Source organism: Vipera ursinii (assembly GCF_947247035.1).
Source record: "Vipera ursinii genome assembly, chromosome: 8".
Lineage (NCBI taxonomy): Eukaryota > Metazoa > Chordata > Lepidosauria > Squamata > Viperidae > Vipera > Vipera ursinii.
In genome coordinates this window covers 24882337-24896501 of record NC_139519.1, presented here as the reverse complement: position 1 = coordinate 24896501, position 14165 = coordinate 24882337, and the positions used below count along the sequence as shown (strand labels likewise).

Genomic DNA, 14165 nt, shown 5'->3' with positions numbered 1-14165 from the left:
ACAAAAGGGAAAACATCTACTGTAAACATCCATATTTTAAAATGTCTCCCTCTGCAAAGCAAGCATGCTGGCCCACCTATTATCTATATAGCCTGCATTTTAGTTTCTCTGTCACTCTCTCTCTCTCTCTCTCTCTCTCTCTCACTCTCTCTCTCTCTCTCTCTAAAAAGGCAGCTATTTTACATACTTTTAAACACAACTTTTCTTTTTTTTTAAAAAAAAACATTTTGTTGACTGTAAACACTGGAAGAAAAAAAATGTTGGCAAAACAAATGAACAAGAAGGACACCCCTCCCCTCACACAAAAGCAGAAGAGAACAAACAAACAAATGGAGAGAATACTGCGGTTTGAAACCGGATCTTCCCAAAGCTGCCTGACGCATTCTTCTTCAACAACGCAGAGATAGGAACTAGAACTAAGGAGCCGAAGGGCGCAATCAGCCGCCGGCCTCTTCCAGGAGACCCAGGGAAACGAACCGAGGCGCTCATTGCCCAGGGTCCCCCCCCCAGAGATGAACAGCGGCTGTGCCCCCAGGCTTCAAGAGGTGAGAAGAGGAGTCAGTTAGGGAGGACAAACGAGCACACCTTTGGGAACAGAAGAAATTCAAAATCAACCAGGCAAAAGAGGGAGGAAATGCTCATCGACTGACAAGACTTTACAGATTTCTCTCAACTTAGCTAGAATGTATAAAAATAAAAGATTTGTGGCCGGCGGTACCATTCTGCTCAACCACGCCTTGCTAATTCTGTTTCCGACTCTCCCTAAATTTGCCGTAGTTAGTTTGGTTTCACTGACACCTCTGCACAGATGTTTTACACGGACTCTCTGCTGTGCTACCGAGACCGCGGTCCTCTGTCCTCGAAATAGTAGTAGTAGAAGTGGGGGGAAAGGGGGGGGGTTCCTTTCCTCTTAAAAGCAAGTGCACGTGAAAGTAAGATTCTTTCTACAAACCTACCCAAACAAAAAACAAACAAAAAAACAAGCCCTAATAAAAACAACCCCCCCCCCCAAATAACGAAACACATTTTCCCCATTGTATGCATTTTTTTTGTCTGTTTTCATTTAAAAAAGGCAAAGACACTAGAGGAATGAGATGTGTATTTTTTGTGTTTTAAATGCTCAGGTGAAGCTGTTCTGTCATTTTTTTCTTTTAAATTTCCATCTGCTCTGCTTCTGGCCCGGGTGCCCCATCATGCTTTGCTCTGAGTTTCATTTGTTTGTGGGGCTTCGGTGGGGACCGTCTTCCCTTCTGCAGGGGCTGCTGCCTTGTTGGCGTCTGTGGTGGGGGCTGACGGCTTTTCTTCTATGGCGTTTTTCCTGTGTGGAAAACCAGAGAAACGCGGCCGGTTAGAGGGAGGTGGGTGATGCTTTTTTCCAGAAAACGGGCAGGAGGGCCGGGGGGCCGGGACCCCTCTTGGGAGGCCGGGGAAGGGACTGGACGACACTTCGGTCACCAATAGCCACCCTTTCTGAAAGAATGATCTGGAGGTCACTAGAAAAACTGTTTAAGAATTGTCTTGGCGAGAGATTTCTTTCTTTCTTTCTCTCTCTCTCTGGTGAAGGGGCTTTTTTGTCTGTTTTAGGTACATCACACAAGACAAGCACTTAATGGACTTGGGGAGGAGGGTCCCAACAGGAAAACTGGTGGGAAACCATGTTGGCCAAATTGGGAAGTTGTTTGTGAGAAGCTCTGGAATCCAGGCCATCAGCCCATGATGCCAACGGAGGGCCTGCGGTCACTTGCTTCTCAGGAACCTCCTGACCCCAGGACCCTCATCTTTCCTGCTTCTCCTAACTTGGGGTCGGGGTGGGAGAAGGACCAATTTTAGAAAGCCCCAAAGATGCCACCTGGCCTTCCTGATCTTTGTAAAACATAAGTTCCCTTTTTGTTTCCTATTTGTGGGGAGGATGACCATGGGTTTAGGAAGTGGATTTGTGTTCCAACAGCATAAACGTGTGATGGGGATAATTATCTCATCACTGCACAATGTTTCTCAACAAAGCCTCCATCACCAGAACCATATTTGGAGAGAACAGCCAGTCCTTTGGGATCTGTTCAGAATCCTGTTTTTCCAAACTCCAGATTTTCTTCAAGATTCTTATGGCTCTTCCATTTTTCAGCCCTTCTTAGCATGCCCGCTTTCCTCTGTTCTTTTCCAGCTAGCAATCCCAAAGCCCTCACAGGGCAGGAAATGCTGTGGCCCCCTCCCCAATCTTCCTTCTAAAGGTGTGAGGCTCTGGCCAGAAGACTGCCAACCCCCCCTCCCCCTTTGGCACCCCTGGTGTTTCTCTGAACCCAGGAGGCAGAGGTGGGCACGGGGATGTCTACTCACCACCTGGTAGGACTTTGTGCCCAGACGAAACTCTTAACCATTCAAGGATTTGGCCAACCAGCCCAACCTGATCCTCCCGGCAGTCTCAGGGGACCCAACCCTCCCTAGAAGGGCCGTAGCCCCTCGGGTGGCGTTTTGGCTTCCCTTTCGGGCGGAAAGCCTCCGAGCGAGATGGGGGAAAGTCGGTTTCACCAGCGCGCCTAGAGGGCTGGAGGGACGCCACACGTCAGCTGTGATGGCTTGGTGAAGGAGCCACAGCACAGGTTAGCTTGCTTAGAGGAAAAGCCAGGTTAACACAGAGAAAGGGGGCAAAGCAGTGGGCCACAGAACCCCCTCCCCAGCACAGCACAAGAAAGAGAAGGGGTGCATTGCAAAGGGGCGCAAGTGGGAGGCCTACTCTGTCTTGGCAGGCGCTGGTGATGCCGAGGTCTCCAGGGTGGGCACGGGGGCCACAGCTGGGGTTTCGGCAGCAGGGGCCGCTGTGCCCAGGGCAGCAAAAACATCCTTGGCAAGGTCAAGATCGGGCGTCTTGAAGGTCCCCTCGTCCATTTTAAAGTCCTCATTCTGAGGAGGGTTTCTGGTGCCCCCCGGGGCCGCCTCGCCTTTCTGGCTCCCCGCGGTCTTCGGTGCCTCTGTCGGACTCTTTGCTGCGCCGGACTGCGCGGATTCCTTCTCTGGGCTTCTGGCACTGGAAGCCGCCTCCTGCTTGGGCTCGGATGAGGCTGGAAGGCTGGCTGGATTTGAGGGTGGGGAGGCAACGACAGGACCCTTGGGAGCCTCGGGTCCCTTGGCGGTGGAGCTGGGACTCAACACCGCCCCCTGGTGGTTGAGGACATTGGAGGATAGATTGCCAGTGGCCGGAGGTGACGTGGGGGTGTCACTGAGGTCCACCAGGGGAGCCACTTTGGGGGCCGAGGCCGGGGGAGGCGAAGAAGCCGTGACAGCTTTGGAAGGCGTGCTCTGGCTGGGGGACCCAGCAGTGGCATTGGGCATGGGGGTGTCTGGCAGTGTGATGCTGGAGGTTAGCGTGGTTGTCTCACTGGTGGGGCTATTTTGGGCAGTGGCAAAGGTCTCAGTGATGGTGTCAGAGTTTGTGGTGACTGTGGTCACGGATGGCATCATGTCCTCTGTGGCTGCCACGGTGTCGGCAGGGTGCCTGTGAGGAGGGTGGGAAGCAAGAGAGAGAGAGAGAGAGAGAGAGAGAGGCAGTGACAGCCGTCAACGTCACAAGCGGCTGGAGGAGACAATGCAACAGCCAGACTCGCATGCGGTTATTTCGGCACAAACAAGGGGTAGGAAGGAGAGAAATAGAGGCAAGAGGGTCGAGCCCAAGGATAGACATCCAGCCAGGACGGGGCCAATGGTGTCGGGTGCAGGCCACGGCGACTTCACGTGTATCATGGCGCCACTGCACCGATGCAATCGTTTATCTCACTTGTACTATGACACTACAATGACCACGGCACCCCATGGGTACTTAGAGGAGGGGTCTCTACAGATGGGGGAGGGGTGAGAGAATCCTGAGCTTGTAATTAAACACAAAAATATTCCCTGTTGGTGATGCTCAGTTTGGGCTGGACGTTCCTCCTCTCTCACCCTGCTCGGGGTTCCCAAGGGTCAATTGAGGCAATAGATAAAATGGACTCCAGGCCACAAAAACCCACACAGAAAAGGAAATGCACGACACTTTCAAGGCCCATAAGCCACCTCCATTTCTCCCTTAGGATAGCCAGATTTCCAGATGCTGGACCTGCTTCCAGTGGCCTCTGTGCCCTTCTCACCCTCACTCACTCCTGGCGCCCAACGTGGGCACCTGGCACGAGGCCCACAGAGGCCGGGAGGATGATGAGCATCCTGGTGTTCTCCTCCAGGGAAAGTTCCCCCCCAACCTACTCTGGCTCAGTGAGCGGGGTGGTCTCATTTGGTTCTGTGTGTTTGCCTCCATCGTGATTGGGTGTCCGTTCCTCTTCCGTCCGCACCTCAACGATGGGCTCTTTTGATTCGTCCTTCCTGCAAGGGAGGGAGGGATTCAGAATTGAAGTCTTTCAGTTTGTCCCCGAAAATGTTTCCTACTTGCAACAGATGGAAACTAATCAAAGAGAGAAGCAACCTAGAACTAAGGAGGAATTTCCGCACAGTTAGAACAATTTATCAGTACAACGGCTTCTCTCCAGAAGGTGTGGATGCTCTGCAGGTTTCTAAGAAGAGATTGGACAGACACTTGTCTGGAACGGTATGGGGTCTCCTGCTTGAGCAAGGGGTTGGACTAGAAGACCTCCAAGGTCCCTTCCAGCTCTGTTATTCTGCCCCTTTCCTACTCATTACGCTGCTGGTGGATTACGAAGGCAGCACTCTGACCCACCTCTCTTGGCTAGCTTGCAAAATGTTAAACAGAGCATGGTGGAAAGTAGAAAGAGGCAGGGCGATGCTCAAACCTGCCCTATTTAGATTTAGCACAACACAGTTGTGACTCAGCAAACAAGGAGGTGCCACCTTCTGCAATGCATCAAGTGCAGGGAAGAAGAGATGGCTTCCTCCCTCTAAGCAGGGGAGTGGGCTTCCAGTTACTCACGAGAAGGCAGCCTTGCCCTCTTCCATGTCCTTCCCCTTTGCGCCGGGACCCGATTTGCCACACAGGTTGACGGCGATGCACATGAAAAGGCCGCACTTGTTCAGGAAGTAGCAGGTGACGTCCACAGCCACCAGCAGGAGGACGAAGATGACGATGAGGATGCCCACAATGGCTGCTGTGCCCAGTCCTGACGTCGGGGTGCTGCTGGCTTTGGACCCCAAAAGGAAGCGGAGAAGACATGATGAGCAAGGAGGCAAGGCCACCTTCTGCTTGGCTCAGGCCCTTTCAATCTCCTCTCTGCCCACCAGGAAGACCATTTCTCCTCTCGTCTGTGGAGAGCCTCAAGCCTCCAGCTCACGGTTGTCCCACAGGTGCTTTCCGAAAGGCAACTGGACTTTTCTTTGAAAACATGTCGTTTCTCATCCAAGAAGCATCTTTAGAACTGAAGAAGTTCTGAAGAAGCTCCTTGGATGAGAAACAAAAGGTTTCTGGAGGGAAAACCCAAGAAAGTCCAGCTGCTTTTTGGAAAGCAGCTTTGGGACATTACTCCTCTCTCCCAAGCAAAGCAGCTGCTGCTTAGGCCTGGAGGGGAGGAGCTCCCTGCAAGTTTCTCAGGAGGGCGCCCAGTGAAAAGAGCAGCGTTCCACGTCTCCCTATTTTGGGACATTTTCAGGAACGCTTGCCTAACTTCTGCACAAACTCTTGCTGAGCTGGACCAAAGATCTTAGAGTAGGTGGAAGCACCATGAAAATAGATAGCTTTGAGATTGTTATTCTATTTCTTTTAATGGACTGCAACTCTACTGCAATCGTACTTTTTTGTTTTTCTGTTGCAGCATCAAAAGGTTTGACATACACTGTTCAGGCTGCATCAGCCATCCTGTGTGTGCAACCTTCAATTGGTTTTACAAAACTTCCCATAGGTTGGGAAAGACACCCTGCCCCCCCCCAACTCTCCCAGAAAAGCCATTTTGCTCCAGACGTGTGAGGTAGCTGCTGTCTCTGGAGTTCTGTTGTGGGATCAATTTTAGCAGAGCACCAATGGATTCAGGGGACGCCTTGCCTCCTTTCCCAGAGAAGGCAGAATACCAGGCATACTTCTCTCTGCCTGGTGAAGCCTGGCCTTTGCATCACAAGTCCATTCAGGTCTCTGGAACAGGGCTGTACCTACCTGATCCACTCGATGCCAAGATCTACAATTAAGCAACTTCATCTGCTCTGGTGAGGAGAGGCATTTTCCTTCTATCTTGCAGTCTAAATTCATGGATGGCTTGCTCAGCTACGAGCAACGTCCTTCTCTTGGTTTATTCCCTCCGAGGAAAGAGTTTCGTAAGCTGTCAAGTTTTTACTTCTTCTCATCTCATGAATTTCCCATGATGGACGTTCAACATGAGCTACTGTCCGTTGCAAATGCCTACGGAGGCTCTCAAGTCATCTGGGTCGCTGTTGTCCCAAAGATGCTTTTTCAAAAGGCAACTGGACAGTTTTGAAGAACTGAAAAAGCTTCTTGGATGAGAAGCAAAATGTCTTCAAGAGAAAACTAAGTCCAGCTGTCTTTTGAAAAAGCACCTTTGAGATGTCCACCGCAAATGTTTCTGGGTGCATTTTTCACCTCAAATCTGAAGATGCAGTTAGGGCCCTTCTGGGGGTAGCTTTGTGCCTGCCAACCTGACATTCTTTGGGGGAAATGAATCTTTCCTATCCTGTGCCCAAACTTTCACTCCATCTCTTAGGAACTGATAAAATATCGCAAGGAAAGACTCTGTATTTGCAATGAGACAATGAAATTATTTGTTTTCATGGCTGCAGAAAGAGAGAAAGTTCTTTGATTTACGCCCCCCCCCCAACCACTCCAGAGCAAGAAAAAAGCAACAGCTATTTCTGGCCCACTGGGGAAGCGGCTTTGATACAGCTATGCATTTTTTAAAAAACCAGGTGTCTTATATAACCTCACCTCCCCCTTTTAATGCAAATGTGCGAATATCATGAAAGGCTTAAGCAGAACTGCTGTGACGAAGCAGAACTGTCCTAGTAATAGCCTTTATGGGGAGCGTCCAGAGTGGCCCAGGAGATGCCAGGTTGAAGCACCTGGATGAATGCAGTTTGGAAGAGTCCTGCTTGGGAACCACAGGCCAGGATGACATGCAGGGGGTCCTCGATGTGTTGCTAAGCGAGACAATTGTTCGTTGAGTTTTGCCTCATTTTACAACCTTTCTTGCCACAGTTGTTAAGTAAATCCCTGCGGTTGTTCATTGTTAAGTAAATCTGGCTTCTCCATTGAGTTTGCTTGTCAGAAGGTCGCAAACGGAGATCACATGACTCTAGGATGTGTGTGTCTGTGTGTGGGTGTGTGATGGCTAGACATGGTTTGGGTCCTAACAGGTCAATGGGCACGAAAGAAGAAAGGGCGAAAGAGGCTCTCGCCCAGCCTGCCTCCCCAACCTAACACCCTTTGAATTGGTTGGGTGTGGTAGTCCTCTGAAAAACTGATGTAGGAAGAACACACACACACACACACATCATTCATGGGCAGAAGCTAAACTGCTCGACGTTTATGTTTAAGGCCCATTCAAACAGATTGAGGAAACGGCCCAAGAGAAAGATTTATCTGTCTTGAGAAACAAGAGAGCCCTCCTCCTCTTCACGTTGACCTTCCCTTCCCCTAAAGCAGGGGTCTCCAAACTTGGCAACCTTAAGACTTGTGGACTTCAACTCCCAGAATTCCCCAGCCAGCTAGGTTGTGGAGTTGAAGTCCACAAGTCTTAAAGTTGCTAAGTTTGGAGATCCCTGCCCTGAAGGATGCAGTGCTAAATGCACATGGAAGTCAAAGGATTTTCCTGGGTGCCCGCAGGTTGAATAGTGGCCTTCGGCATGCAGCAGAAGGGGACAGAACCAGCTGGTAGTGGCAGCAAAGTGGATGCAGATCTGGGTCTCCATTGTGGGAAGACCTCTTCACAAGCAACTTCATTGGGGACGAGGAGAATCAAGTCAGTGTCTTGTTACCCCACGAAATCCTTCTTACGCAAGGCGACTTTAGTCCAGACTCACAAGTCTGATAGCCCCATTTGGTGTTGAGGATAGATAGACCTCCGGGAGCTCCAATGGTTGACAGTTCCCATCAACTTCATCCAGCACGGGGACGATGGCAGTGAAAGCTCAACAAACATGGTGGGCACCAGGTGGGGGAAGGGTGTGGGAACACGATGGACTTTGCTGCTTGGCGCCGCTGGCCAGGAGATGGCTGAAGCTCTGTGGGAGAAGGTGCCCTTCCCCCAAAGGCCGGGGCACGCGAGGGGGAGGCCTCTACCAGGGACAGACATGCAGGGAGTCCTAGACTTACCACCACAACTGAGTCCAACTGGCTTAGCAAAATTGGTGTTTGACCGATTTCATGACCTTCCTTGCCACAATTGTTAAGTGCAGCTGTTAAGTGAGTAGCATGGATATGAAGTGAATCTGGCTTCCCCGTTGAATTTGCTTGTCAGAAGGTCGCAAAAGGGGATCAATTGACCCTGGGACACAGCAACCGTCACAAATCTGAGTCAGTTGCCCGGTGTCCGAATTTTGATTACGTGACCCTGGGGATGCCGCAACGGTCGTGTGAAAAACGGTCGTAAGTCCCCCTTTTCCACTTCCCTTTGTAACTTCAAACGGTCACTCAGTGAACTGCCGTTAAGTCGAGGACTGCCTATACGCCTAATTCGCAAAGCTTATCTTCTGCGCTTCCTTTGGCACGGTGGCTGCATTTTCGTTCTTTTTTCTACGGTGGGCAAAGGAGAGCGACGGGGGGAAACGGGGACAAACCTGCTTTCAGAAAAATCAACTTTTTCCCATTACGGTTTGAAAAGTGTAAGCGATCGTTTTTATTTTTCACAGCCAGGGGCTCAGAAGGGGTTAAGAGGAGAAGCCGTTGTACTTCAGGAGAGACATGCAGAGAATCTTAAAACATGCCCGGTTTAAAATATTGCCTCCTCCTTCCTCATTACAAAATAGCAAATCTCTCTGCCAAAAAGAAAAATGTTTCCTTGTGCTGCACCCGCCCCCACCCTTTCCCACGTCCCCCTCCCCGGACAGATGCCGTCCTTGGAAAACAAGGGGTCCTCTCTCGGTGTGTCCGGCCTCAGAGACACAACGGGGGTCTTCGGAAAGCAGCCGCTGCGTGTCTCTAACAGAGCAAAAGCAGAGCTGCTGGGATCAGGAGCAGAGAGACCCAAGGAGACGCAGCGGCTGGACTCCCCAAGGTGGCTGCCGCAATCAAGGATTCCCGGGATTAGGGAATGGGGTGTGGAAAGGGTCGTTTTGGAAAAGGAAAATATCGGTGGTGCGGGCGGAAAAGGGGATGTTTCCATTGGGATCCAAAGTGGCATGTAGGACAACAGAAACACGAAAGGAACAACGGGGGTAGAAGGGAAGGGATCAGAAGAGAGAGAGAGAGAGAGAGAGAGAGAGAGAGAGAGAGAGAGAGAGAGAGAGAGAGAGAGAATAGATAAAAGAAAAAATAGGTCATAAATACAGAAAAAAAACGATAAGAATTTAAAAAGTTTTTGCTTAACTCAGTATAAATTAAAGAAAAATGTTCAAAAAGTTAGAAGAACGGAGCAGCGGTTGCAGCAGCGGCAGCAGCGATGATGGTAATAGAGAAGCATGATGGGGAAGCCAGCAGTAAGAGGGGGAGAGAGGAGGGGGATGGGGGGAGGATTGGGGGCAGCTGATACCGAAGGGGGCGAAGGGGGCGAGGGGCAAAGGATCCTCTCTGTGGAAGGAGCTGGGGGGATTCAGCAAAGGAGAGGGGTCAGGTCATGACTGAAGTGCCTCAGGCCTCCTTGGTCCTCCCCCCCCTTTGCACAGAGCAAAAGGGGGCAACCAGAAGCTGTGAGAATTTCCAGAATAACAGAGTTGGAAGGGACCTTGGAGGTCTTCTAGTCCAACCCCCTGCTCAGGCCGGAAAACCCTATACCACTTCAGACAAATGGTTGCCCAATCTTTTCTTAAAAACTTCCAGTGTTGGAGCATTCACAACTTTCAGAGCCAGTTTGAAGTGATACAGCCAGACTTATCTTAATCACCTACTGAGAGTAGACTACAGTTCCCAAACTATATGAACATAGCCTGTTTGACTTGGTGGGTTTGCTTTCAACTAAATTCAGTATCCAGCATTAGGTAGGACATCCAGTTGAGTCCTAGGCAGGTTGTCCAAATTAAGTTCCTCTTTGCATCTCTCGACCGAACACGCCTATGTTCAGTCAAGTCGGAATCTCTGTTGTCGTTGTTGTTCAGTGACTAAGTTGTGTCTGAGAGGTCTTTCCTGCTTTCTAAGCTTGGAGGACCAAATACGGCTGCAAGTATGGATGGATACTACCTATTTTATTCAAGGCCTCGATCAGTGTTCAAGAACGATGATCTTTCCTGGGTGGGTCTCATCCATCTGCTGTCAGTCCTGGACTAGGTTCCTGGTCATCTAGACAGGAAAACGCAGTTACTTTTCCTCTCCAGCATAAAGAGCTACATAATAGCTCCCTGCAAAACGAGACTCGGTCTCCTCACACTGAGGCTGACTCTCCACTGGTTTCCATGCCTAAAGTGGGACTAGAACGCACAGTTACCTAGCTTCTAGCCTGGATCCTTCACCACTAGATCAAACAGGCTCATGGTTTACCAAATAAACTACCACGGGCTGGTTTCACATTTCCTTCGACAGATTAAACTGAAAGCAGATAAAACTTATGGTGGCTTGCCACACAGTGTCCTGAAGTCACCGAGTTCCTGTCTTCTGTTTGCTTTCCACCAGCCAAGAATGCCATTCAACCTTCTGCCAATTCTAAAATAGCAACTAGAGGTTGCTGAATTATAGTTCCTGCCCTCACCACCACCACATTTTGGGCCATGTTTACTGAGAAGGTCAAGATTTGAGTAGGACCTTTCAACCTGATTGTCAAAGTTCAGAGCTAGCCTTCTTCAGAATTTGCCACAGAAATTTGACTCTGAGCATTTAGAAAATGTAACGCGAGGCATTAATGCCGAATTTCAACCCACCAGGACAGACCTCACACAAACTGGGAATTTTTCAGGGGGCTGGAAAAACAGGATGAAGGCCAGAGGACGGGCCAGTTAAGAAGTTGTAGATTCAATTTTTTGCCAACCAAATCGTGTTTTAAATATACCTGAAGTCATTCTCCCATTCCATTCCCCAATTAGATTTATTTCGAATGGAGCTGCACAATTTGTCTTTCAGAGAAACCAAGGTGATGGGCATTATTAGAATTGCTGATGGGGCTGAATGAAGCGTCAGTTGTTTTAGTATGTTACTGGACACGACTGTGATGAAACTGACCCTCAAGTGACATATCTTTGGCAGACAAATTGTATCAAAGATCCATTACAGCCTATGTCATGCAGAAAGAAAGAGAGAAAGAGGGAAAGAAGAAGAAGAGAGAGAGAGACTGACTATCTTCCCCTTCTCAATCTGTCTCTCTGGAGGCTGTGGGAAGGAAAGAAGGAAGGGAAGGAAGGAAAGAAAAAAGAAAGAAAGAGAAAGAAAGAAAGCTATAGAGACCACCATCTTTTTTTTAAAAAAATGCCTTTTCTATGTGATCGCCCTCCATCACTTTCAATTATTTCAAAATTAGGGCTGGCAGGAACTCCAAAGGGCGGGGGGGGGGGACAGAGAGGGGTAAAATCTGCAGCATTTTCAGTGGTTGCCCACCCAAAGCAAAACCAACGATACAAAGGAGCTAAATATAAATACACGCTTAATTTGCATCCAGCTTTTTGTAGCCAAGCATTTGAAGGAACCGTATTGGAAGAGAATGCACAGCTGACCATGTTCTGTCATACCGTTACCCTCTTGGCCCTTGGAAGGGGACGATCAGCAACAAGTGGAGGAAAACCAGTGACCCAAACTGGAGGCTTCCCCCACTTGCCCCTTGGAAGAACCCGACTCAAAAGCCATGCGGAGCAAACTCAACCGCCTCGAGATTTGCCGAGCGAACTGATCAAAGATGGGAGCCCACATCCGGCAGACGGCCCTTTCGGGATGTTCGCGGCTGAAGAGCTACACTCTAAGATGGATTACCAGTTATGAGGATGACTGAAAGCAAGCGAGTTGCTGAGGAGTTTCTGTTGCTTTTCTCTCGGTGGTTTTAAACTGAAGCGCATTAAAGGATGTGATGCCAGTGCGTTAAGTTCAAGCGGAAAAGAAGGGTAGGAAATGAGGGGCTACCTGGGATGATCGTGGGCTGGGCCGAGGTCCTGAAAGCGTAATGAGCTGGCTTAGATTTCCCTTGCTGGTTCTCTGCAATGACGGTGACTTCGTACTCCGCATTCCAGTCGAGGGACTTCAGCATGACGTGGTCGCTGCCCGAAGGGAGACGGATCTCCGGCTTCCAGTCGGGAGATTGTTTCTGCAGAAGAGTGGGAGGCGTGGGGTAAGGGAGGGAGAGAATGGGAGCATGAGCACCATGGGGCTGGGAACAGTTTCAGAAGCTTGACACGAAAGACCAACCCATCCCTTGCACCCTTTAGCTGTTGGCTTTTGCACCAAAGCTCTTCTCTGGTCAGGTTAGCAGGACATCAACCAAGGAAGAAAGTTCTCTGGGGTCCTAGGCTGAACCTTGTCCTGCCCACCTGGGGAGGGGCTCCTGCTCCGACCCTGAGCCACAGGTGTCCTCTGACATCGTGGCATGTTGAAGCTGGAGACAGATCCCCACGCTAACCACCTGGCCATTAACAGAACAGCTTCCCAACAGCAACTGGGAAGGTCCTCTGTAGGAATTCTAGGTGATCAATTAAATCCCAAAGGGAAGGAGGGAGGATGCTCAACTTGCTGTGTCCCATCCTTCTTTAGTAAAGAATTTCCTGGAGAACCTTGCCTTCTGTGGAGATGGGCCACCTGGTAAAGGAGAAGTCTAGGAGTATCTATAAGGCAAGTCAGGCTGCCGATGCCTCTGTCTTAGTACTGGCTGAAGCTTTTCTTGCTCCACGTGGAGCGTGCCAGAGCTAACAAAGTTATAAACGATGGTGAAACGGGAGCATCCCTTATGGCAGAGGACTCCAATGTTGGCAACTTTAAGACCTGTGGACTTCAACTCCCAGGATTCCTTAGCCAGCCATGGGAATTCTGGGCTTTGAAATCCATCGGTTATAAAGTTGGCAAGGTTGGAGACCCCTGCCTTTGGGGATGTCCTGGCACCTGCCTAGAGCCTCTAGGCATTTTCATCCCAACAGATGTATGCCTAGAAGCTCTAGGGGAGAAGATCGTGCTCCATAGACCTTCACTGGCAGCTGGGGATGCCTTCAAAGACAAGGTGACACAGAAATCGTGGATTACTTTCATGCTCTTCCACATTCCCCTTTTTCTCAAGCCCACCCCTCCTTGGCCTGCTGAACCCAAACATCTGTACACTGAGGCTTCCCCAATGGATGCTGGAAAGAGTCCTGGATGCCGGTGGGATGTCTTCGTTTGCCCCTGGCCAGGGCAGTTTGTAAAGGAGCCCTGGTGAACTCAAGCACATTCCTACAAAACCTGGGGCTCGAGTTATTTCTGCTACTGCTTCTCCCATCTTCCTTTTCAAAGGAGTAGTACAAGAATAGGGGCTGAATGAAGATTTCCAAAAATAAAACATTTTCAAAGGAAGCTAATGGTGAAGCATGTGGCAAGTATTTGAAAATGCTCAATACTCTCCCAGAGAAAGAATGCAGAGAAGAGGGGAACACGGGAAGCAGAAAGACATTATAGCCGCATTGTCTTTTAAAATGATCTTCTTTTATCTTTCTTAAATTTGATTTTGAGTTTAAAAGAGAAACAGGGCTTTGTTACGAGGCACCTTTTTCTAGGGAGACCCAAAGCTACTGTAATCTTTTCTCACTAAGCACAATAAATCTTTCTCCTTTTTCCAACATACAAATGCATACAAATTTATCTGACAAAATGACTGACTCAGCTAAGGGTTGTTCCTTTTAAATATCAGCGGAGAGTTAAAAACCAGCCTCAGAAGCTAAGCGAGGTTCGTCAGCCAGACTTACAACTCTGTATTTAATGAGATAGTGGCGGATGGGGGAGCCCCCGTCGTCCTGCTTGATGAGGTTCACTTTGATGGAGTTTCCGTCTTCTCCCACGTGGCCTTCCAGCTTTGGCGCGCTGGGCTCCCCTGCCAAAATGGGTGCAATTGCACATTGAACGGGACAAGCAACAGACTCAACAAATACACAGTGACACCCCACGTTCGACCCAGTTAAAACATGCGCCTGTGACCCAATTCAGA

At 49.6% G+C, this 14165-nt stretch overlaps 1 protein-coding gene across 1 annotated transcript in view; it reads right to left on the bottom strand.

The window, feature by feature from the left end:
• Nucleotides 1-673: 673 nt before the first annotated feature.
• NCAM1 (neural cell adhesion molecule 1) overlaps nt 674-14165 on the bottom strand; it is a gene marked incomplete at its 5' end in the record, with an annotated part of 125953 nt that continues 112461 nt past the window's right edge. The window contains 5 exons of the mRNA XM_083368150.1: nt 674-1318; nt 4228-4344; nt 4907-5114; nt 12125-12305; nt 13930-14051. Of these exons, the coding sequence (XP_083224276.1) occupies nt 1192-1318; nt 4228-4344; nt 4907-5114; nt 12125-12305; nt 13930-14051 (755 nt within the window). The 3' untranslated portion in view covers nt 674-1191. The remainder of the gene's footprint in view (nt 1319-4227; nt 4345-4906; nt 5115-12124; nt 12306-13929; nt 14052-14165) is intronic.